Source organism: Saccopteryx bilineata, chromosome 5 (assembly GCF_036850765.1).
Source record: "Saccopteryx bilineata isolate mSacBil1 chromosome 5, mSacBil1_pri_phased_curated, whole genome shotgun sequence".
NCBI classification, from domain to species: Eukaryota; Metazoa; Chordata; class Mammalia; order Chiroptera; family Emballonuridae; genus Saccopteryx; species Saccopteryx bilineata.
Genome location: NC_089494.1, coordinates 136434187 through 136456703, shown reverse-complemented (window position 1 = coordinate 136456703; position 22517 = coordinate 136434187). Strand labels below are relative to the sequence as shown.

General features: G+C 40.3%; 1 protein-coding gene and 1 non-coding gene across 4 annotated transcripts in view; one reads left to right on the top strand and one right to left on the bottom strand.

Annotated features, from left to right (window-relative positions):
• Positions 1 to 22517, bottom strand: part of MPP7 (MAGUK p55 scaffold protein 7) — a 283309-nt gene that overhangs the window by 158633 nt on the left and 102159 nt on the right. For all 3 annotated transcript variants that reach the window (XM_066280418.1, XM_066280420.1, XM_066280419.1), the window contains exon 3: positions 7083 to 7201. In XM_066280418.1, coding sequence (XP_066136515.1) covers positions 7083 to 7201 — 119 coding nt within the window. The remainder of the gene's footprint in view (positions 1 to 7082; positions 7202 to 22517) is intronic.
• Positions 13025 to 13100, top strand: TRNAT-UGU (transfer RNA threonine (anticodon UGU)). Its single transcript has one exon. It is a non-coding gene; the product is annotated as a tRNA-Thr (tRNA).

The following is a 22517-nucleotide window of genomic DNA, read 5'->3' as shown; positions in this document are numbered from 1 at the left end:
TATGGTGGTTCCTCAAAAAACTGAAAATAGAACTACCTTATGACCCAGCAATCCCTATACTGGGTATATACCCCAAAACCTCAGAATCATTGATACGTAAAGACACATGTAGCCCCATGTTCATTGCAGCACTGTTCACAGTGGCCAAGACATGGAAACAACCAAAAAGCCCTTCAATAGAAGACTGGATAAAGAAGATGTGGCACATATACACTATGGAATACTACTCAGCCATTAGAAATGATGACATCAGATCATTTACAGCAAAATGGTGGGATCTTGATAACATTATACGGAGTGAAATAAGTAAATCAGAAAAAAACAAGAACTACATGATTCCATACATTGGTGGAACATAAAAACGAGACTAAGAGACATGGACAAGAGAGCGGTGGTTACCAGGGGTGGGGCGAGGGAGGATGCAGGAGGGAGGGAGGGAGAGAGTTAGGGGGAGGGGGAGGGGCACAGAGAAAACTAGATAGAGGGTGACGGAGGACAATCTGACTCTGGGTGAGGGGTATACAACATAATTTAATGACAAGATAACCTAGACATGGTTTCTTTGAATATATGTACCCTGATTTATTGTCATCCCATTAACATTAATAAAAATTTATAAAAAATAAATAAATAAATAAATGAAAATGAAAATACAGCCCTAGCTGGTTGGCTCACTGGTAGAGTGCCAGCCTGGTATGTGGAAGTTCTGGGTTCAATTCCCTGTCAGGCCATACAGGAGAAGTGCCCATCTGCTTCTCCATCCCTCCTTCTTCTTTCTCTTTCTTCCCCTCCTGCAGCCATGGATCGAATGGTTTGAGCAAGTTCGCCCCAGGTGCTGAGGATGGCTCAATGGCCTCCCATAAGACACTAAAAAGGTTCAGTTGCTGAACAACACAGCAGCAGCCACAGATGGGCAAAACATCAGCCTCAGACACGGGATGCCAAGTAGATTGGGTTAGGGCACGCATGGGAGTCTGTCTCTTCGCCTCCCTGCCTCTCACTTGACATAAAAAAAAATCAATGTTTCTCTCTCTGTCCCTCTTTATTAATATTTCTCCCTATCCCTCTCTCCCTTTTCCCCTCCAACAGCCAGTGGCTTGACTGATTCAAGCATCAGCCCCAGGTGTTGAAGATAGCTCAGTTGGTCTGAGCATCGGCCTAGGCACTGAGGATAGCTTGATTGATTTTAACATCAGCCCTAGACAGGGTTTGCCAGGTAGATCCCGGTCAAGGTGCATGCAGGAGTCTGTCTATCTCCCCTCCTCTCACTTAAAAGAAAAAGAGAAAAAAAACTTTTAAAAAATGAGTTGAGAGACCATCTGCTTCTTTCCCCCTTCCTCTTCCCCTCCTGCAGCCAGTGGCTCAATTGGTTCAAGCATCAGCCCTGGGTACGAAGGATAGCTCAGTTGATTCCAGCATTGGTCCCAGACGGGGTTGTCAGGTGGATATCGGTAGGGATGCATGTGGGAGTCTCTCTCTCCATATTTATGCCTCTTAAAAAAAAAAAAAAAAAAGAGCTGAGGATCTGAACAGATATTTTTCCAGAGGACATATAGATGGCCAATACACACATGAAAAGATGCTCAATACCACTAATCATCATCAATGAAATCAAAACTATAATGAGATACCTCACACCTGTCAGAATGGCTGTCATCAAAATGTTAATAAATAACAAGCGCTGGAAATGATGTGGAGAAAAGTGAACCCTGCCACTGCTGGTGGGAATGTAAATTAGTGCAGCCACTATGAAAAACAGTATGAAGCTTCCTCAAAATATTAACAGAACTATCATATAATCCAGCAATTCTATTTCTGAGTATCTATGAAGAAAATGAAAACACTCATTCAAAAAGATATATGCACTTTTATGTTCACTGCAGCATTATTTACACTAGTCAAGAAATGGAAGGAACCTAAGGGTTCACTGATAGATGACTAGATAAAGCAGATATTGTATAAATACACAATAGAATACTACTCAGCCACCAAAAAAAAAATGAAATATTGAAATTTGCGACATGGATGGACCTTGAGGGAACGTCATGTAATTTCACTTATATGTGGAATCTAAAGCAGAAATCTCACAGATACAGAGAACAGACTGGTGGTTGCCAGACGGGGTGGGGGGAGGGGTGGAAGTAGGTGAAATGGGTGAGGGGGATGAAAAGGTACAAACTTCTAGTTATAAAATAAATTACTCATGGAGATGTAAAGCACAGCATGGAGACTGGAACCAATAATATTGTATCACAAACTTGAAATTTGCTAATAAAGTAACTCTTAAAAGTTCTCATCTCCAGAAAAAAACTAACTTTGTATGGAAAGAGAAGGTAAATAGACTTATTGCAGTGAACATTTCACAATATATACAAATGTCAAATCACTGTTGTACACCTGAAACTAATATAATATTGTATGTCAAATATACTTCAATAAAAAAAACGTGGCTCTAAGCTTTTTGGAGGTCCCACACTCAGACCATGTGAATGCAAACATCCTTGTCTTGTCACATCCTCCATTCTTTTTTTTTTGTCTTTGTCTTTTATTTATTTCTTTTTAATTTTTTAAAGGGCTTTATTTATTCATTTTAGAGAAGAGAAAGAAAGAAAGGGGGGAGGAGCAGGAAGCATCAACTCCTATATGTGTCTTGACCAGGCAAACCCAGTGTTTTGAACCGGCGACCTCAGCGTTCCAGGTTGATGCTTTATCCACTGTGCCACCACAGGGAAGGCAGACCTTCCATTCAAACAGATGGTATATCCCAGGTCTTCTATCAGTACGGTCTTTCTTCTGAGGCTTCTAAACCATATGCTCACAGTTTTTATTATGCAAGTTTTCTATTTAGAAAGTCTTCTTTGGCCCTGGCCAGTTTGCTCAGTGGTAGAGCATCAGCCTGGCATGTGGAAGTCCCAGTTTGATTCCTGGCCAGGGCACACAGGAAAAGCGACCATCTGCTTCTCCACCCCCCCCCCCAATCTTTCTGTCTCTCTCTTCCCCTCCTGCAGCCAAGGCTCCATTGGAGCAAAGTTAGCCCAGTTGCTGAGGATGGCTCCATGGCTGCCTCCTCAGGTGCTAGAATGGCTCCAGTTACAATGAATAAATGCCCCAGATGGGCAGAGCATTGGCCCCTAGTGGGTTTGCCAGGTGGATCCCGGTCGGGCACATGCAGGAGTCTGTCTCTCTGCCTCCCTACTTCTCACTTCAGGAAAAAAAAAAAAGTCTTCTTCTAAAAAAAATAATCCACCACTCACACCTTATAGGATCATCATATTCTCTTTGCAGTGACAAGATCATACATAACCTACAGTGTTTCTGCCCGAGTGTGGCTCAACATCCAAAGTGGCATGCCATAACTATCACAGACCACCATGCCAACATTGCCTCTTTTGAAGTAAGGTTTACATTAGACCATTACAGTATATGTATTAGTATACCAATTTAACAACCAATTTTTTTCTTTACATAAAATTAGAACTATGAAAATCTTGTGCTAGAATAAAAACACATTTTGTGTTCACCCAGTTCTAAAACCCATACCAACAGCTTCAACTGCAGGCAAAAGATTGTAACATCTAAAAACATTTGATTCACCCTAAAACAAGTCTTTTCAAACAAATTCCTTTTGCTGTACCAAGATTTATGTACAAAAGCTGAAGGTCTATCCCTCCCCTTCATCCTTCAGAGGTATGTAGAATATAGCTAAGCAGTTTGTTCCAGCAGCTTGGAGTACAATACCGCAAGCCTACCTCTTAAAGGCATTTTAAGCTGTGTCTTCTTGAAAACTAATAGCATGGGTCAAAGGACACTGAAGTCTGCCTGTGACAAAAGCTGGGCATGGGAAAGAAACTATTAAGAACTGACAATGTACTAATGGTACATAACAAAACTAATTTTAAAAATACATTTTAAAGCAATTACTGGAAAATCATTTGGAATAGTACACATTATCATGCTATTTAAACACTGGCCACATCAATTTATTTGCCTCCCAGTTTTCATAAAACCAGATACCAATACTCTCCAGTATGCTTCCTAACCACTTTGGGACATACACACTTTAAAAACCTAAGTTTAACACTCAACAGTCAGTGTAACTAAGAATCTTTTTACATATTAGTTTTATTTCTTGATAGAAAAAACAGGTTCTGGCTGCCTAGCTCATTGGATAGAGCACTGGCATGGCAGACAACCTGGGTTCCATTCCCAGTCAAGGCACACAAGAAAAGCAACCATCTATGCCTGACCTGTGGTGGCGCAGTGGATAAAGCGTCGATCTGGAAATGCTGAGGTTGCCGGTTCGAAACCCTGGGCTTGCATGGTCAAGGCACATATGGGAGTTGATGCTTCCAGCTCCTCCCCCTTCTGTCTCTCTCTCCTCTCTCTCTCTCTCTCTCTCTCTCTCTCTCTCTCTCTCTCCTCTCTAAAAAAAATGAATATATAAAATAAAATAAAATAAAAATTAGGTGTCATTAAAAAAAAAAAAGCAACCATCTGCTCCTCTCTGCCTCCCTCTCCCCCTTTTCCCCCTCTCCTCCTCCTGCAGCCAGTGGCTAGATTAGTTCGAGCTGTCAGTCTCAGGTGCTAAGCGTGGCTGGGTTGGTCCAAGTGTCTGCCTCAGGCACTGAGGATAGCTCAGTTGATTTGAGCATGGGCCCCAAATGGGGGTTGCCAGGTGGATCCCAGTCAGGGCACATGTGAGGGTCTGTCCCACTATCTCCCCTGTTCTCACTTAAAAATAAATAAGAAAGAGGGGGGGAGGGAGGAAAGGGGGGAGAGAGGGAGGAAGAAAATACAGAAAAAACAATCATTTCTGTCATTTGTTTTGTTTTTTCACATGCTATAATACCTAAATTATAATTTTTTTCTTAATACTTAAATAATGCCTACTTCTATGGCTGAACCCATGTAACTATTAAAGAACAAAGATTTTCACTATTTTATCTGAAACTCACAAACAACACTGTCAACAGATACTGTAATTTTCATTTTACAGGTAAGGAAACTGAGAAAGAAGCCCCATTATAAATACAGAAACATACAGGCACCCACTGTTTGGAGGCATGTTTATTTAATGATTAAGGGGTGGTGATTCCATTTGAAATATATTTTCTTCCTTCTATCAAAAGATCAAATCAGTGAAAACAAATCCATACCTATCCAACATCTATACATTGAGTACAGGAATATTTCCATGGTTGCCTCAGTAAGTCATCACCTTCATCCACTACAATCCCAAGACTATTTCTAACATCCCAAGAGACCAACTAAACCAGTGGTCCCCAACCTTTTTTTGGGCCACGGACCAGTTTAATGTCAGAAAGTATTTTCACAGACCGGCCTTTAGGGTGGGACGAATAAATTTATCACATGACCAAGACAAGCATCAAGAGTGAGTCTTAGATGGGTGTAACAGAGGGAATCTGGTCATTTTTTAAAAATAAAACATCGTTCAGGCCCTGGCCGGTTGGCTCAGTGGTAGAGTGTCGACCTGGCGTGCGGAAGTCCCAGGTTCAATTCCCAGCCAGGGCACACAGGAGAAGTGCCCATCTGCTTCTCCACCCCTCCCCCTCTCCTTTCTCTCTGTCTCTCTCTTCCCTTCCCGCAGCCGAGGCTCCATTGGAGCAAAAGATGGCCCGGGCGCTGGGGTGGCTCCTTGGCCTCTGCCCCAGGCGCTAGAGTGGCTCTGGTCGTGACAGAGTGACGCCCCAGATGGGCAGAGCATCGCCCCCTGCTGGGCGTGCCAGGTGGATCCTGGTCGGGCGCATGCTGGAATCTGTCTGACTGCCTCCCCGTTTCCAGCTTCAGAAAAATAAATAAATAAATAAATAAATAAATAAATAAATAATAAATAAATAAAACATCATTCAGACTTAAATATAAATAAAACAGAAATAATGTAAATTATTTATTCTTTCTTGTGGATCGGTACCAAATGGTCCACGGACCGGTACCGGTCCGCGGCCCGGGGGTTGGGGACAATTGAATTAAACTACCTAAAAATTTTCAGAACATAGCAATATCTTGGCAGTTGTATAAAAACTAAATAAATAAAACATTCTAGTCTTTTAAGGCAGTGCTAGAAAAATGCAACATATCAACATTTTGTCTTCTTTAGAGTGGTCACTGCTCGAGGCATACAAATTTCAGCACACTTGACAAGGAAAAAAATGTAAGAATTCTCCTGTCCTGTGAAACAACTGCAACTCAAAAGTTCCTCATTTTCAAATACTCTGTGTCAATTAAAAGCCTCTTCTCCAGACAGACAACAGTGATGGATTTAGTGGAATTAAGGTCGGGTCTGGACCTTGTTGAGGCCTTGTAAGTTTCTGGCTCCCACAGACTCAAGGAAGACTCTAAATTTCTTTCAGTTTGAGTTAAATGAGAGAAACTGCAATTCACGTTGCAGAGGCAAGAGCAGCATATTTTCCAGTAAGCTCCTTGTTCTCATTTTACTGTTTTAGGAATTCATCATTCCCAGTATTGCTGAGTGGCAAGATCTGAATTCCGGGGACTGATCATTTTCATGACATGACGCTTTACTAAAGTTGCCTCGAAACACTGTTTTCATCTGTATGTGGCTTCGGCGTATTTATACACAAAATACCACATCAGTGGCGCTGTGCCAAGGAAAGAAACAGCTTGCTAGAATTTCAGTTGACTTTGTTAAAGGAAATTATTTTAAATTAATGTGGCTACTGAACTGCTGCCATCCCTAACCTCAGAAAATATATTCCTTCTAATTTCTGCTAGGACCATTTATTTACTTAAGTTAAATTCCAGCTCATGGATGTGGACTACAAAGAGTCTAAACTTTTATGCTACTATTTCATATTCTTTTTCTAAACAAGGCAACCACATGTTTGCTGTATTACTATGCACCGCCAAATCACCACCATTAAGTGAAATCATCTATGTATTTTTGGTAGAATCTTTAAGAACGTCCACGCCCGTCAGTGAGATGGAACAAGGCTGTTTTGTTTTCAGAGAGCAACAATCTGATCTCTGGTTTACTAGATGGTGCTCAAAATATTTTTCCGTATGTTTTTCTGCAAAAAGAACCTGACATCAGCATGGTTTACCTTCACCAGTGAATGCAGGCTTTTTTCACCAAACATGTCCCAGAGGAAGGTTAGGTCTTCCTGCCTGTCCACATGTGGCTGCAGCTGGGCTGGCAGAACCGCCAACAGCTCGTACAGACCTATAAAATGAAAATAAAACACTAAGTGTAATCTTAGAGTGATCTCATTAATTTCACTTAAGGTGTAAGTGAGGGCTGGAACACATCTTCTACTGGATTTGTGCTCTGCGCCATCTAGCAAAACACTTCTCCAAAGCAGCAAAGGAAGTATGGATTAACGAGCTAGTTTTTAACTTTCACAGTTGTCAACATTCTACAGCCCTCCGAGTCTACAATAACCCAAGACAGAAAATGTGTACAAGCTTTCGATAAAAGGAGAAAAGGCATACATTCTTTTCCTTAATTGTTATTCCATGCCAAAGAGTGAAATAAGTAGTGAATAGGAAAAAGTTTGTTTGAAGAGCAGAAAAGTGAGAGTGGTCCACAGAAAAGGTTCTGTGGTTTCCAAACCATGCCTTAGCTAGCTTCAAAAGATTCTGCATTAACTAATGTCCAAAATAAGTTCTAGTAAGATAGAATAAACCCTGCTTTGTGCTGCATTACTGCAATCACCCGTTTTTGGACGGGCGGGGGGAGGACGTAGAACTTAGTGTAAATCTGGGGCTCTGACACGCTCCTCCTGGAGCTCCCCAGGTGCCAGGAGCAGCCTGTGTCCACAGGAGTGCCCGCTCCACCCATCCATCTCGCTCTTGAGGCTGTCAGACACCTGTCCAAGAAATGTTGCAATGGCACTCACCCGAGACTCTTCAGGGAGGCAACCTGGCAGAAGGGAGTATCAACTCACAGCACATGTTTCATTTTCCAGTGGGATTACATGAGGTAAAAAGGACAGAATTCCTTTTATTTCTGTCTGCTGTCTACAAAAACAGCAGACCTCCTGGGATCTACAACTCATGGGCGGCTGTTATTCCTGGTCTAATTAGGTGCTGCTGTTCATCACAGGGACAGCTTTACAAGACATTTAACAGCAAAGATTGTAGAGTAAATAATGGGCTGCTGATCAGTTTCCCTATTATCTTCCTGAAGCATTAAATATTCTGATAATCAGGAATAATTTACAACCAAATGCATTAGGGCCCACATTGAAAATTAGATAGGTAACTTGAGAGAGTTGACTAAATTCAAACATTGCTGGGCTGTATTTGGCCCAGAAGATCTAAAATGTCTAGAAAAAAATTATACTCTTAAGTATTCTTAGTGGCTTATATGTATTCCCTGAAAACCCTGGCATCCTGCCTGGCCAGTAGCTCAGGTGTTGGTTGCTGGTTCGGTCCTTGGTGAGGGCTCATGCAGAAACAGATCTCTCTCTCTCTCTCTCTCTCTCTCTCTCTCCCTCCCTCCCTCTCAAATTAATAAATTATTTTTAAAAACCAAAAATCCTGGCATGCTGCCTAAACTAATTCTTATTTGCAGTTTAGTAAATATTGTTAAGGCTCCTCCACATAACTCAACGTAACAGGTCTCACTTCATGTGGACAGGTCACACGCTCACATACATTTAAAGTAATCACCACTGCCAAAATCAGCCGTCATGGTCAGAGGTTCACAATATGAAATTACATAAAAAGAACATAGGATATCACTCTTTTAATATTGATTTCAGTAGCAGTAAAAATAGTTCCTAATCCTAGGTAATATGACTAGTTTAACTAATGGTACTAATTCAACTGTGATATAATTTCTGAGGCAGTTATTGGGGGATCAAGAACAGCCCCCGTACATGTAAGTATCAGTCTGTTTCTTATGTAACTCAGTGAGGTTTGGCCATGTTAAAATTGACTACTAATGTTATTCCATCATTACTATTACTGAAAAAGCAAAAGTTTGAGTCCAACAGACCTAAATTCAAACCCCAGGTCTACACATGCGGCATTTCACATAACTTACTGAGCCTTGTTTCCTTTATATTTTGAAAAAGAAACGGTAAGTACACTTGTGGTTAAACTGCATGGGACAAAATACACATACACACACACACACACACACACACACACGCGCGCATGCAAATGAGTGCATGTAACACAAGGTCAATGAGTGGTACTGACAATTTCCCAGTTATTATTCCTTCCCACAGTCATACTAGAAGTTACCACTGCAGGAAACAGGCAAGGGTATTCCAGATCTGTCTCTATTAATTCTTGTAACATGTGAATCTATAGCTATCCAAAATAAAAGTAAAACAAAAGAAGAAATTGTGGCAAATGTTGATTGTTGCAGGGATTCAACGCAACAATGCCCGTGACAGCCTTTAGCCCCATGGCCGACAGAGGGTGGGTATTTGGTAGAAAACAATGTACTTCTTTCCTTAGTGTGTCTCCTCCAGAGTGGAAATGCCATTTAAATGCAGTGGTTCAAAGTCAAAACAAGGGCTTAGCCATACATTCCAACTGGACACAATAACATACTCAGAAATAAAACCACCCTGGTCTCTTTTATATGGAAAGTGTTAGCTTTGCCCAAGTACTGCTTAAAGTTTTGTGGGAATAAGCCATATTATGTGTAAATTAAAAATAATTTCTTGGTAAACAGAAGTTCATAAACCTGAGTTTTCTGGTTTTTACTAGTTTAATACAATCCTAATTCATACACCACCTTAATTTAGTACTCTTAGTAACAGCCATCGCTTTTCCACAACTTCCCACATCTGATAACCAGAGACCAGAGACCAGAGACCAGAGCCAGATAGGACAGTGCCAACCAGAAAGAAAGAGACGGTTCAAAGAGCTCCTGGCACATACGCAGTACCAACGCAGGCTCCACAGCCACTCACTCCCACTCCAACAGATGACAGAGGCCCTAGAAACCCATCTCGGTCCTCACCTAAAACTGGGTCGGTGGTCTAACGTGTGCTTTAAAATACTCCTATATTTAGTTCCTAGAGTTCCAAAACTGAAGAACACTTGAAATCCCAATGTTTTTAGTTTGTGAAATCAGAGAGCAAGTAATGAGAGTTTGGGTAGCAAGGCATATCTTAATAAATTTACCTAAATCTACCTGGTTCCTTGAACATGAACTGAAATGGTGAAAGTTACCCTATGCGTCTTGGAGTCATCCCCACTCATAAATGCTTCATTCCAATGAAAATTTATAGTACCTACGAATCAAGCACTGTGCGTGGCTCTAAAAGTCTAAGACACGCGACCCCACCCTGAGGAGTCTGGTGTCGAGAACAAGCACACAGACAGGTCTGTTAGTAAGTGCAGGACAGGGTTAGACAGCTATGGCAAAGCCAGGGAAGAGTTCTACTCCTTCAAAAGATGAAGCAGACTCAGGAAGGCCTTCCACAAAGAATACCTGGGCTCCCTCTTTGAAGGCTACATCCCTAAGGATTGACACCTAGGAGTTCTTGCATTCAGAGCACTACGTTAGTCACTGGGGATACAACTAGGTATAGAATAGATCACTACCTCTCCCCCGAAGACCTTACAATCTTGGATGACAGAGATAAGACATCAAATATGCCCAAACATAAAGCCATTCTGAACATAATTATCTCCTTTTTGCCCAAGTAAACGTCCAAAACATATTTTCTTCCAAGTAAAATAAACAGATGTTTAGGTTGGTGTTGAAATATTCAAAGACCTAACTAATTTTCAGTGATGTTGATAAGATGTTCATGTCTGCTTATAATATTTAAATTATATAATTTAGTTAGGACACATACTTTTCACTACCCATTCAGGTATTGGGTTACTTCAGGAATTTGGGTTTTACTCACTTGCACATTTCATGCAACCATTTTGTTTAAGTTTTTTACAATGCTTTTCCCATAACAAGTGCCCCTTGCCGAGTCCAAACAGCTCATGTTCACTTCTAGACAAGTTATCTGATATGTAGCACTTTTTTTACTTTGCGGGAGATGCCTTCACTAAGAATCTGGGTAAAGTGACTGGTTTTTCATTTGTTCTGTAGCTCTACATTTTCTTTCTCCACAACAAACCACTTAACTACTCTTTAATATCTTCAGTATTTGCAAATGTGAGGTTTTAAAACTCTCTGAGGAACAGTAACTAAATCTGGCTTAAATATCTTTGTCTCCTTTCAAAACAATTCCTTTAAAAGTGGCCTCTCCAGAATCCCCCAAACCATGAATTAAGGTTATATGAGAATAACCATGGCTTCTCCATTCAATCCACTTTTGTCTAACAGAGAAAGCCCTCTATCAGAGATATATATGGTAAGGAACTGAATATAAGCAGCTCTCTCTTCTGGAGAAATCACTGTAAGGAGGAAAAACCTCACCTTGTATTTGGGTACATTTCATACAAGGCTCTATCAAAGGTGCATGTAAAGAGTGTATAAATAAAATTGTTTCATAAAAATGTTCCAGTGGAGAAAAAGTATTTTTAAAAGATTTTATTTATTTTAGAGAGAGAGGAGAGGAGAGGAGAGGAGAGAAAGAGAGAGAGAGAGAGAGAGAGAGAGAGAGAGAGAAAAGCAGGGTGGAGAAAGGGGAGGAGCAGGAAGCATCAACTCCCATGTGCCTTGACCAGGCAATCCCAGCGTTTCGAATTGGCAACCTCAGTGTTCCAGGTGCCACCACAGGTCAAGCAATACTATTTTTAAATCATGGGGCGGGGGGGGGGGGGAGAAGCAACAACTAAAATATGAGAAGAGCCACTTGATTAATATGTACTACTTTAACAGAAAGGATTCAATAAAGGTATGGAGCTAGCAGGATGTGAGCTAGGAGCTGAGGGAGGAACAAGTACCTGGAAGTGTACATCCTGGGTTGGAGAACACCCAAGGAGAAAAGTCAGCAATAATCATGTAAACCCACAGATTCCTGAATGCTCTGAATAGGTACTAGCGAGCAGTTGAAGCTACGCTTCTGCTCTGTAGGTTTATACCAGTCCTGGTCCAATCTGGAGACAAGAGCTATGCAGTTACTTACACAGAGTTTAATAGAAGTAATTATGAACTGTAATAGGATCATCTATAAAGTGGTATAAGAAAATCTCAAGAATACCTAGGGCTGGAGGAGAGGACCCAGAAGGAAACACCTTGGAAGAGGTGCTCCCTCCCCAAGACTAGGATTCGGCTTGTTGGAGAAGGCATGATCACAGTCCATGGGGGCATGGGTCCCCCTGGGTCAGAGCCTGTCTAGTCACTTGGCCTGCAAGAACACCCCTCCAGAGTATGGGTGGGCAGAGAAACATGAAGAGACAATCAGGTAGGAAATACTTGCATAGGGGACGGGTGGGTGAAGCCTGGTGGCAGGAAACCATACCCAGGACCTGAAAGACAAAATGATAGCTTTGGGGGCAGATAGGCAGAAAACTGAAGTAACAGACCAGCAGAAACTACCCCTCTGGATGCCTGCTGGTCATCACTGGGAAGATGACTCCTGGGATGCTGAGAGGCTCATGGGAATCTACCTGCTCAGGGGGTGTTGTTGAAACTCAACAGGAAACTGTGCACCAGATGCCATTGTAACTTGAAGGGGGTAAGCACCACTGGCTGCCCCCCGTGCTCTGCCAGCAATCCCAAGGAAGGAGCTGGAAACAAATGAAAACCAGCAGGACAAAAAAAAGACACCTTTGCCCCTTGAGTGTGCCGTTAGTGCCCTCTCCTGACAAGGCCCTGCATCGTGCTAGCTGCAAAGAAGAATGAAGGGCCCAGCTTTATTTTCACAGAGCAGGCAATGAAGTATGGATTTGGAGCAGAGAGGCAATAAAATGAGACCTAATTCAATCTCTATAAACAGATGTCGGTGTGTGGGGACAGGAAGGTTTCCTCATTTTTGAGGGGAGAGATATCATCTTTCCACTTTTGTCTGGTGTGGCTTTCTGTTGTTTGGCAGTGGGGACACATGAGAAATATTTAACTAGTGATTAGTGAAGGTACAGATTTACTAATATGGATTTTAAAAGAGAACTACTGGCCCTGGCCAGTTGGCTCAGTGGTAAAGTGTCAGCCTTGTATGTGGATGTCCCAGGTTCGATTCCTGGTCAGGGCACACAGGAGAAGTAACCACTGATTCTCCACCCACCCCCCTTCTCTCTCTCTCTCTCTCTCTCTCTCTCTCTCTCTCTCTTCCCCTCCCACAGCCATGGCTCCATTGGTTTGAGCACATTGGCCCCAAGCGCTGAGGATGGCTCCATGCAGCTACTACCTCAGGCACTAAAAATTGCTCAGTTGAGAGCATGGGCCCAGATGGGGGTTGCCGAGTGGATCCTGGTGGGCACATGTGGAAGTCTGTCTTTTTACCTCTCCTCCTCTCACTTGCAAAGGAAAAGGAAAAAAAAAAAAGGAACTATTATCCAATCAAAGTTTGTACTTACAGGAGATGACGTCAGAGTAATGGCGGGGTAGGAAGCGATACCGATAAATCTCCCCCAAAACTCAACAAGATCTTCAACCAGAAACAGAAAAACCTATACTTGGAGCTTCCAGATGCTTCGCAATACACCCAAAGGTATGATTGAGTGAAAAATTGGCTAAATATATAACCAAACCCCGAAGGAAAAAGGGAGTAAGAAATGCTCCGCCTTCCTCACTAACCTAAACAGGGCGGCTTTCTCTGGTAACTGTGAATATAGAAACTGAGGCGGGCAAATAGATCCCGGGGGTGATAGATCCAGGCCGCCGTGGCACAAACGGCCGAACCAGGCTGTGGCACACAGATCCAAGCCGAGGAAAATCTGATCCTGTGGCAACCCGGGCAATACAAGCTAACACTCGTGCCAAACCCAAACAAAGAAAGACAAGCGGAGCGGACATTTTACCCGGTCTCCTGGTCGGTGCGCAGTTAGTGGGCGAGAATTTCTTCCTAGGCCCCGAGAGTGGGTGCCCGTGTTGCCCCACGGAGAGGCAGGGTCAGAGGCCTTTCTGTGGGCCGAGGACAGAGTCTCTGGGCAGCCCCAGCGCCCTGGGAAAGCCACGCACGGGAGGCAGTGAGAACTACTTCCAACGGTGGAGATTTTCCGTGCTGGTGAGGGTTTCACTCAGAGGGAACCGCGGCCGGCCTCATATCCTGGTGTGCGCGCGCAGATAAGGAGTGAGCGATTCCTCCGAGTGCCTCCGCAGTGCGCGCCCGTGTTATCGCAGAGAGGGGCAGAGTCAGGGGCCTTTGTGTGGGCCAAAGCGGAATCTCGAGCCGCCCCAGCGCCTTGCAAAAGCCGTGCACGGGGACGGAGCGAGACTCAATTCCAACGCTGCAACTTTTCCCTGCGGTTGGGGGTTTCACTCAGAGCATGAGACTGCTGGCTGGATATCCTGGTCGCAGACAGTGAGTGAGAGTTTCCTCCAAGCGCCCCCCAGAAGTGGGCGCCCGCTTGTGTTACCGGACAGAGTAGCAGAGCCAGTGGTCTTTGAGTGGGCAGAAAGCCCGCCTGATTATGCTAGCAGCTCTGACTGACTGAGCCTTACCCAGAGCCCTGTGCTGAGTGGAAACAGAGTGGGGAGTTGCCAGCTCTTTGAGCCTCTTACTATCCAGGCAGAGGCAGCAGCAACCCCATAGCTGGATTATCAGGCTACTAATTGAGCGAGGAAAGACTAGGAGAAAGGCTCCAGGAACACGGACTCTCTCACTGTCGGAGCCTATAAATGCTAATGAGCCTCGACTCCCACGAGACTAAAGCACAATACATGACATTGCCATAGAGACTTATCAACTGCAAGCCTCTACCTGAGCGTGCCAAAGGGGCAGAACCCGGGGTACAGAGTCACCGACCAGGAAGAGGGAGAGAAAAGAAAAAGCAAGAAGATAACCTCTCAAAATCAAGAATAATCTGCAGACTTTATAACCTATCACATTTTATTATATTTGTTCGTTTGTTTCTCTTATCTTCATTCTTGATACTTTTTTTTTCTTCCTCCAATTTGGCCGATTAACTCTCTACTGGTCTTACTCTCTCCTCTCCTTGAACTACACTACCCATAAGTGTTACATCTCCCATTATCTTTTCTCTTCTCTTCCTTTCTCTCTATGAGGGTTGCACTCCAAAACCCTTAACTCTCTCTCTCTCTCCTTTCTTTTTTCTTCTTTTAGTGGTTCCCTCTTTTTTTTCTCTCTCTCTCTTTCTTTTCTCCCTCTATATTAGTTTCTTCCTTTCTCCTTTACATCTCCTCTCATTCAAACCTCAATAACAAACAAATTATCTTATCTGGGACTCAAACCTATGTTTGTGGCATTTTGGGGGGTTTTTACTTCACCTTTTTAACTCACTAGCAGTGCTCCCATCCCTGGCTCTCCATATTATCTAGTTCTTGTTCCACTAAATACAATAGTAAGTTTTTAATTTGTCCCCCCATTTTTCCGTTTTCCTCTTATTCCTCTCATCATAACTCTTAGACAACCAACACCTAAAAGCAAATCATTTTATTCTTGACCCAAATTTTTTCCTTATTTGCTTTTTGTGGGTCCATACGCTCTTTTTTTTTTCTTTTTTTTTTTTTTTTTTTCTTTTTTCCTTTTTTGCCCCTTTATTACTTTTCCCCAATTCAGGCCCTCCATCACAGGCATTGTTTGTTATAACTCACAGTCCACCACAAGATTTTCTCAAGAAAGAGGGGAGAGGAGAGGAGAGGAAAAAAAGAGGGGGGGAATAATTTCCTTTTTTAAAAAATTTTTATTTTATTTTATTTTTCTTTATTTCATTATTAATTTTTTTTAAAAAAACAACTCTTTTCGATTTTTTATTTATTTTTTATTTTTTTTAACTTTTTATTCTTTATTAAATCTCATTAATACTATCAACAAAACCACCCTCAGATGCCATTAAGGAAGAGAAAATCGAATATCATGGATACAAAAGAAAGAGAGGTAACACAGCTAGATGAGGAAAAATCTATGGAGAAAAAATTTAATATATTGGAAACCTTGGAGCTAAATGACAGAGAATTCAAGATAGAAATACTAAAAATCCTCCGAGATATACAAGAAAACACAGAAAGGCAATATAGGGAGCTCAGAAAACAACTCAATGAACACAAAGAATATATGTCCAAGGAAATTGAAACTATAAAAACAAATCAAACAGAAATGAAAAACTCAATTCACAAGCTGAAAAACGAAGTAACAAGCTTAGCTAATAAAACAGGTCAGATAGAAGAGAGGATTAGTGAAATAGAAGACAAGCAACTTGAGGCACAACAGAGAGAAGAAGAAAGAGACTCAAAAATTAAAAAAAATGAGATAGCCCTACAAGAATTATCTGACTCCATCAAAAAGAATAACATAAGAATAATAGGTGTATCAGAGGGAGAAGAGAGAGAAAATGGAATGGAGAACATACTCAAACAAATAATAGATGAGAACTTCCCAAGCCTGTGGATAGAACTGAAGCCTCAAGTTCAAGAAGCAAACAGAACTCCAAGTTTTCTTAACCCCAAAAAACCTACTCCAAGGCATATCATAATGAAATTGACACAAACCAACAGCAAAGAAAAAATTCTCAAGGCAGCCAGGGAAAAGAAGAATACAACATATAAAGGAAGGCCCATTAGATTATCATCAGATTTCTCAGCAGAAACTCTACAAGCTAGAAGAGAGTGGACCCCGATATTTAAAGTCCTGAAAGAGAGGAACTTTCAGCCACGAATACTATACCCATCAAAGCTATCCTTCAAATACGAAGGAGAAATAAAAACATTCACAGATACAGAAAAGATGAGGGAATTTATCATGAGAAAACCCCCACTCCAGGAAATACTAAAGGGGGTTCTCCAATCAGATACAAAGAACAAAAAAAAACAGAGCCACAAGTAAAAGCTCCAAGAAGAACACAATAAAACCAAATTTAAACTGTGACAACAACAAAAAGAAAGAGGGGGAGAAGACAGAGATTAACAGTAGCAAAGGACGATGGAGTGCAAAAGTACTCACAAAATAGTTCGCTACAATGAACAGGGTAGGGACCCTTTTCATTACTCAAAGGTAACCACCATTGAAAAAACCACCACAGAAGCACATGAGATAAAAAAGATAGCAACAGAGGAAAGATGTATGGAATACAACCAAATAAAAACAAAAGATAGAAAAACGAAAGAGAAGGATCAAACAAGACACAAAACTAACAGAAAGCAAGATATAAAATGGCAATAGGGAACTCACAAGTATCAATAATTACACTAAATGTAAACGGATTAAACTCACCAATAAAAAGGCACAGAGTAGCAGAATGGATTAAAAAAGAAAATCCAACTGTATGCTGCCTACAGGAAACTCATCTAAGTAACAAGGATAAAAACAAATTCCAAGTGAAAGGCTGGAAAACAATACTCCAAGCAAATAACATCCAAAAAAAAGCAGGTGTAGCAATACTCATATCGGATAATGCTGACTACAAGACAGGAAAAGTACTCAGAGACAAAAATGGCCATTTCATAATGGCTAAGGGGACACTGAATCAAGAAGACATAACAATTCTTAATATATATGCACCAAACCAAGGAGCACCAAAATATATAAGACAGCTACTTATTGATCTTAAAACAAAAACTGACAAAAATACAATCATACTTGGAGACCTCAATACACCGCTGACGGCTCTAGATCGGTCATCCAAACAGAGAATCAACAAAGACATAGTGGCCTTAAACAAAACACTAGAGCACCTGGATATGATAGACATCTACAGGACATTTCATCCCAAAGTGACTGAGTATACATTTTTCTCTAGTGTACATGGATCATTCTCAAGAATTGACCATATGTTGGGCCACAAAAACAACATCAGCAAATTCAGAAAAATTGAAGTTGTACCAAGCATATTTTCTGATCATAAAGCCTTGAAACTAGAATTCAACTGCAAAAAAGAGGAAAAAAATCCCACAAAAATGTGGAAACTAAACAACATACTTTTAAAAAATGAATGGGTCAAAGAAGAAATAAGTGCAGAGATCAAAAGATATATACAGACTAATGAAAATGACAATACGACATATCAGAATCTATGGGATGCAGCAAAAGCAGTGATAAGAGGGAAGTTCATATCGCTTCAGGCATATATGAACAAACAAGAGAGAGCCCAAGTGAACCACTTAACTTCCCACCTTAAGGAACTAGAAAAAGAAGAACAAAGACAACCCAAAACCAGCCGAAGAAAGGAAATAATAAAAATCAGAGCAGAAATAAATGAATTAGAGAACAGAAAAACTATAGAAAAAATTAATAGAACAAGGAGCTGGTTCTTTGAAAAGATCAACAAAATTGACAAACCCTTGGCAAGACTTACCAAGGAAAAAAGAGAAAGAACTCATATAAACAAAATCCAAAATGAAAGAGGAGAAATCACCACGGACACTGTAGATATACAAAGAATTATTGTAGAATACTATGAAAAACTTTATGCCACTAAATTCAACAACCTAGAAGAAATGGATAAATTCCTAGAAAAATACAACCTTCCTAGACTGAGTCAAGAAGAAGCAGAAAGCCTAAACAGACCTATCAGTAGAGAAGAAATAGAAAAAACCATTAAAAACCTCCCCAAAAATAAAAGTCCAGGCCCTGACGGCTATACCAGCAAATTTTATCAAACATTCAAAGAAGACTTGGTTCCTATTCTACTCAAAGTCTTCCAAAAAATTGAAGAAGAAGCAATACTTCCAAACACATTTTATGAGGCCAACATAACCCTCATCCCAAAACCAGGCAAGGATGGCACAAAAAAAGAAAACTACAGACCAATATCTCTAATGAATACAGATGCTAAAATACTAAACAAAATACTAGCAAATCGAATACAACAACATATTAAAAAAATAATACATCATGATCAAGTGGGATTCATCCCAGAATCTCAAGGATGGTTCAACATACGTAAAACGGTTAACGTAATACACCATATCAACAAAACAAAGAACAAAAACCACATGATCTTATCAATAGATGCAGAAAAGGCTTTTGATAAAATACAACACAATTTTATGTTTAAGACTCTCAACAAAATGGGTATAGAAGGAAAATATCTCAACATGATAAAGGCCATATATGATAAACCATCAGCTAACATCATATTAAATGGCACTAAACTGAAGGCTTTCCCCCTTAAATCAGGAACAAGACAGGGTTGTCCACTCTCTCCACTCTTATTTAATGTGGTACTAGAGGTTCTCGCCACAGCAATCAGACAAGACAAAGAAATAAAAGGCATCCATATCGGAAAAGAAGAAGTAAAGGTATCACTTTTTGCAGATGATATGATCCTATACATCGAAAACCCCAAAGAATCCACAAAAAGACTACTAGAAACAATAAGCCAATACAGTAAGGTCGCAGGATACAAAATTAACATACAGAAGTCAATAGCCTTTCTATATGCCAACAATGAAACAACTGAGAAGGAACTCAAAAGAATAATCCCCTTCAAGATTGCAACAAAAAAAATAAAATACTTAGGAATAAACATAACAAAGAATGTAAAGGACTTATATAATGAAAACTATAAACCATTGTTAAGGGAAATCGAAAAAGATATAATGAGATGGAAGAATATACCTTGTTCTTGGCTAGGAAGAATAAATATAATCAAGATGGCTATATTACCCAAAGCAATATACAAATTTAATGCAATTCCCATCAAACTTCCAATGACGTTTTTTAAAGAAATAGAGCAAAAAATCATCAGATTTATATGGAACTATAAAAAACCCCGAATAGCCAAAGCAATCCTAAAGAAAAAGAATGAAGCTGGGGGCATAACAATACCTGACTTCAAACTCTATTATAGGGCCACGACAATCAAAACAGCATGGTATTGGCAGAAAAATAGACACTCAGACCAATGGAACAGAATAGAAAGTCCAGAAATAAAACCACATATATATAGTCAAATAATTTTTGATAAAGGGGCCAACAACACACAATGGAGAAAAGAAAGCCTCTTCAATAAATGGTGCTGGGAAAACTGGAAAGCCACATGCAAAAGAATGAAACTGGACTACAGTCTCTCTCCCTGTACAAAAATTAACTCAAAATGGATCAAAGATCTAAACATAAGACCTGAAACAATTAAGTACATAGAAGAAGACATAGGTACTCAACTCATGGACCTGGGTTTTAAAGAGCATTTTATGAATTTGACTCCAATGGCAAGAGAAGTGAAGGCAAAAATTAATGAATGGGACTACATCAGACTAAGAAGTTTTTGCTCAGCAAGAGAAACTGATAACAAAATAAACAGAAAGCCAACTAAATGGGAAATGATATTTTCAAACAACAGCTCAGATAAGGGCCTAATATCCAAAATATACAAAGAACTCATAAAACTCAACAACAAACAAACAAACAATCCAATAAAAAAATGGGAAGAGGATATGAATAGACACTTCTCCCAGGAAGAAATACAAATGGCCAACAGATATATGAAAAGATGCTCATCTTCTTTAGCTATTAGAGAAATGCAAATCAAAACGGCAATGAGATACCACCTCACACCTGTTCGATTAGCTGTTATTAGCAAGTCAGGTAATAGCAAATGTTGGAGAGGCTGTGGAGAAAAAGGAACCCTCATACACTGTTGGTGGGAATGTAAAGTAGTACAACCATTATGGAAGAAAGTATGGTGGTTCCTCAAAAAACTGCAAATAGAACTACCTTATGACCCAGCAATCCCTCTACTGGGTATATAACCCCAAAACTCAGAAACATTGATACGTAAAGACACATGCAGCCCCATGTTTATTGCAGCATTGTTCACAGTGGCCAGGACATGGAAACAACCAAAAAGCCCATCAATAGATGACTGGATAAAGAAGATGTGGCACATATACACTATGGAATACTACTCAGCCATAAGAAATGATGACATCGGAACATTTACAGCAAAATGGTGGGATCTTGATAACATGATACGAAGCGAAATAAGTAAATCAGAAAAAACCTGGAACTGTATTATTCCATACGTAGGTGGGACATAATACTGAAACTAAGAGACATTGACAAGAGTGTGGTGGTTACGGGGGGAAGGGGGGAATGGGAGAGGGATAGGGGGTGGGGAGGGGCACAAAGAAAACAAGATAGAAGGTGACAGAGGACAATCTGACTTTGGGTGGTGGGTATGCAACATAATTGAACGACAAGATAACCTGGACTTGTTATCTTTGAATATATGTATCCTGATTTATTGATGTCACCCCATTAAAAAAATAAAATTATAATAAAAAAAAAAAAAAAAGTTTGTACTTACAACACTTGCCTAGTTTAATAGTACGCTAAGCCTAGACCCCACAGCTCAGTTAGAGGACAAACTTAAGACAAAGTTCTAAGTTCAACAGTTGACAAAAGAACTCTCTTGCATATCCAAGACTATTCTTAACTTCAACCTCCTCCCAAATGCATAGTATTTATAAAAGAGGACAGAGATAGAGTGTGGTTTTCCAACATTAAAGAAAATAATCCCTAAAAGTAGAAAAACAAAACCAAGAACACACTGAGCAATCATTTTAGGGACTTAAAGAAACTCATGGTAATAGGAGCTAGTTGCAGAGAGATGCAAAGATGTTTTAAGACTTTTAAACTGCTGTTTAGGAACTAAATACTGTAAGCTATTCTCCCCTTTCCAAAGGAATGTTCAATGGCAAATGTTGGCTGTCTGAAATAATGAAAAATAATAACTAGTGAGGATGCTTTCAATCCATAACATGCTCTTTCTACAAGCCAGGTTATTAAGCCATCCCAGACGGAGACTGTGATCTTCACAAAACTTCAATGACATTCATTTGATTGAAGCACAATGTGCTACAGCTGCCTTCTCTGCAGCCTTGCTATACTGAATAAACAAACCTGTCATTCTCCTTAAAGACAAAAAAAGAAATGCTTTTTGGTCTCAACAACTTATGATCAGAGAGTACGTTCTTTCTGAGCCCCTGGCAACGCAAGTGACAGAGGATCAGCAGTATTTTATATACAGATTTAAATGCTTGAATCCTTTAGCAATTTCTTACAATTTTTTTACATCGCATGTAAAAACGTGGTGCTGTAATGTCCTAAAAATTTATATCATAATCTTATTATCTTTATATAACATATATATGTAACAGCAAGATAATTTGATCAAGGATTGGAAAGGTGGACAACACTGACTCCACCCAAGAGGAAATGTGACCATGGTGAGTAAACAATTTACTCTAACATTCATTAGAAGAGAATTACAACATGTCATCATCTGAGATCAAAATGTCATTACCTTATAAGATTACTCAAGTCACTGGACTATGTGATAGTAATTTTAACTGTGGGCACAGTCAACCTTCAATATTTTCACCTTGCCTAATAAAACTTGTTATTAAAAATTACGTCTATGTCTATCCTGTGCCCTCCTCTTCCTTAATCTATCCTTCCTACCACCAACTGATAAAACTTCTTGAAATCGTACTTACCAATAACACCGAGGAACAAAATTTTTGTTGCATCCACAACAACACTTGT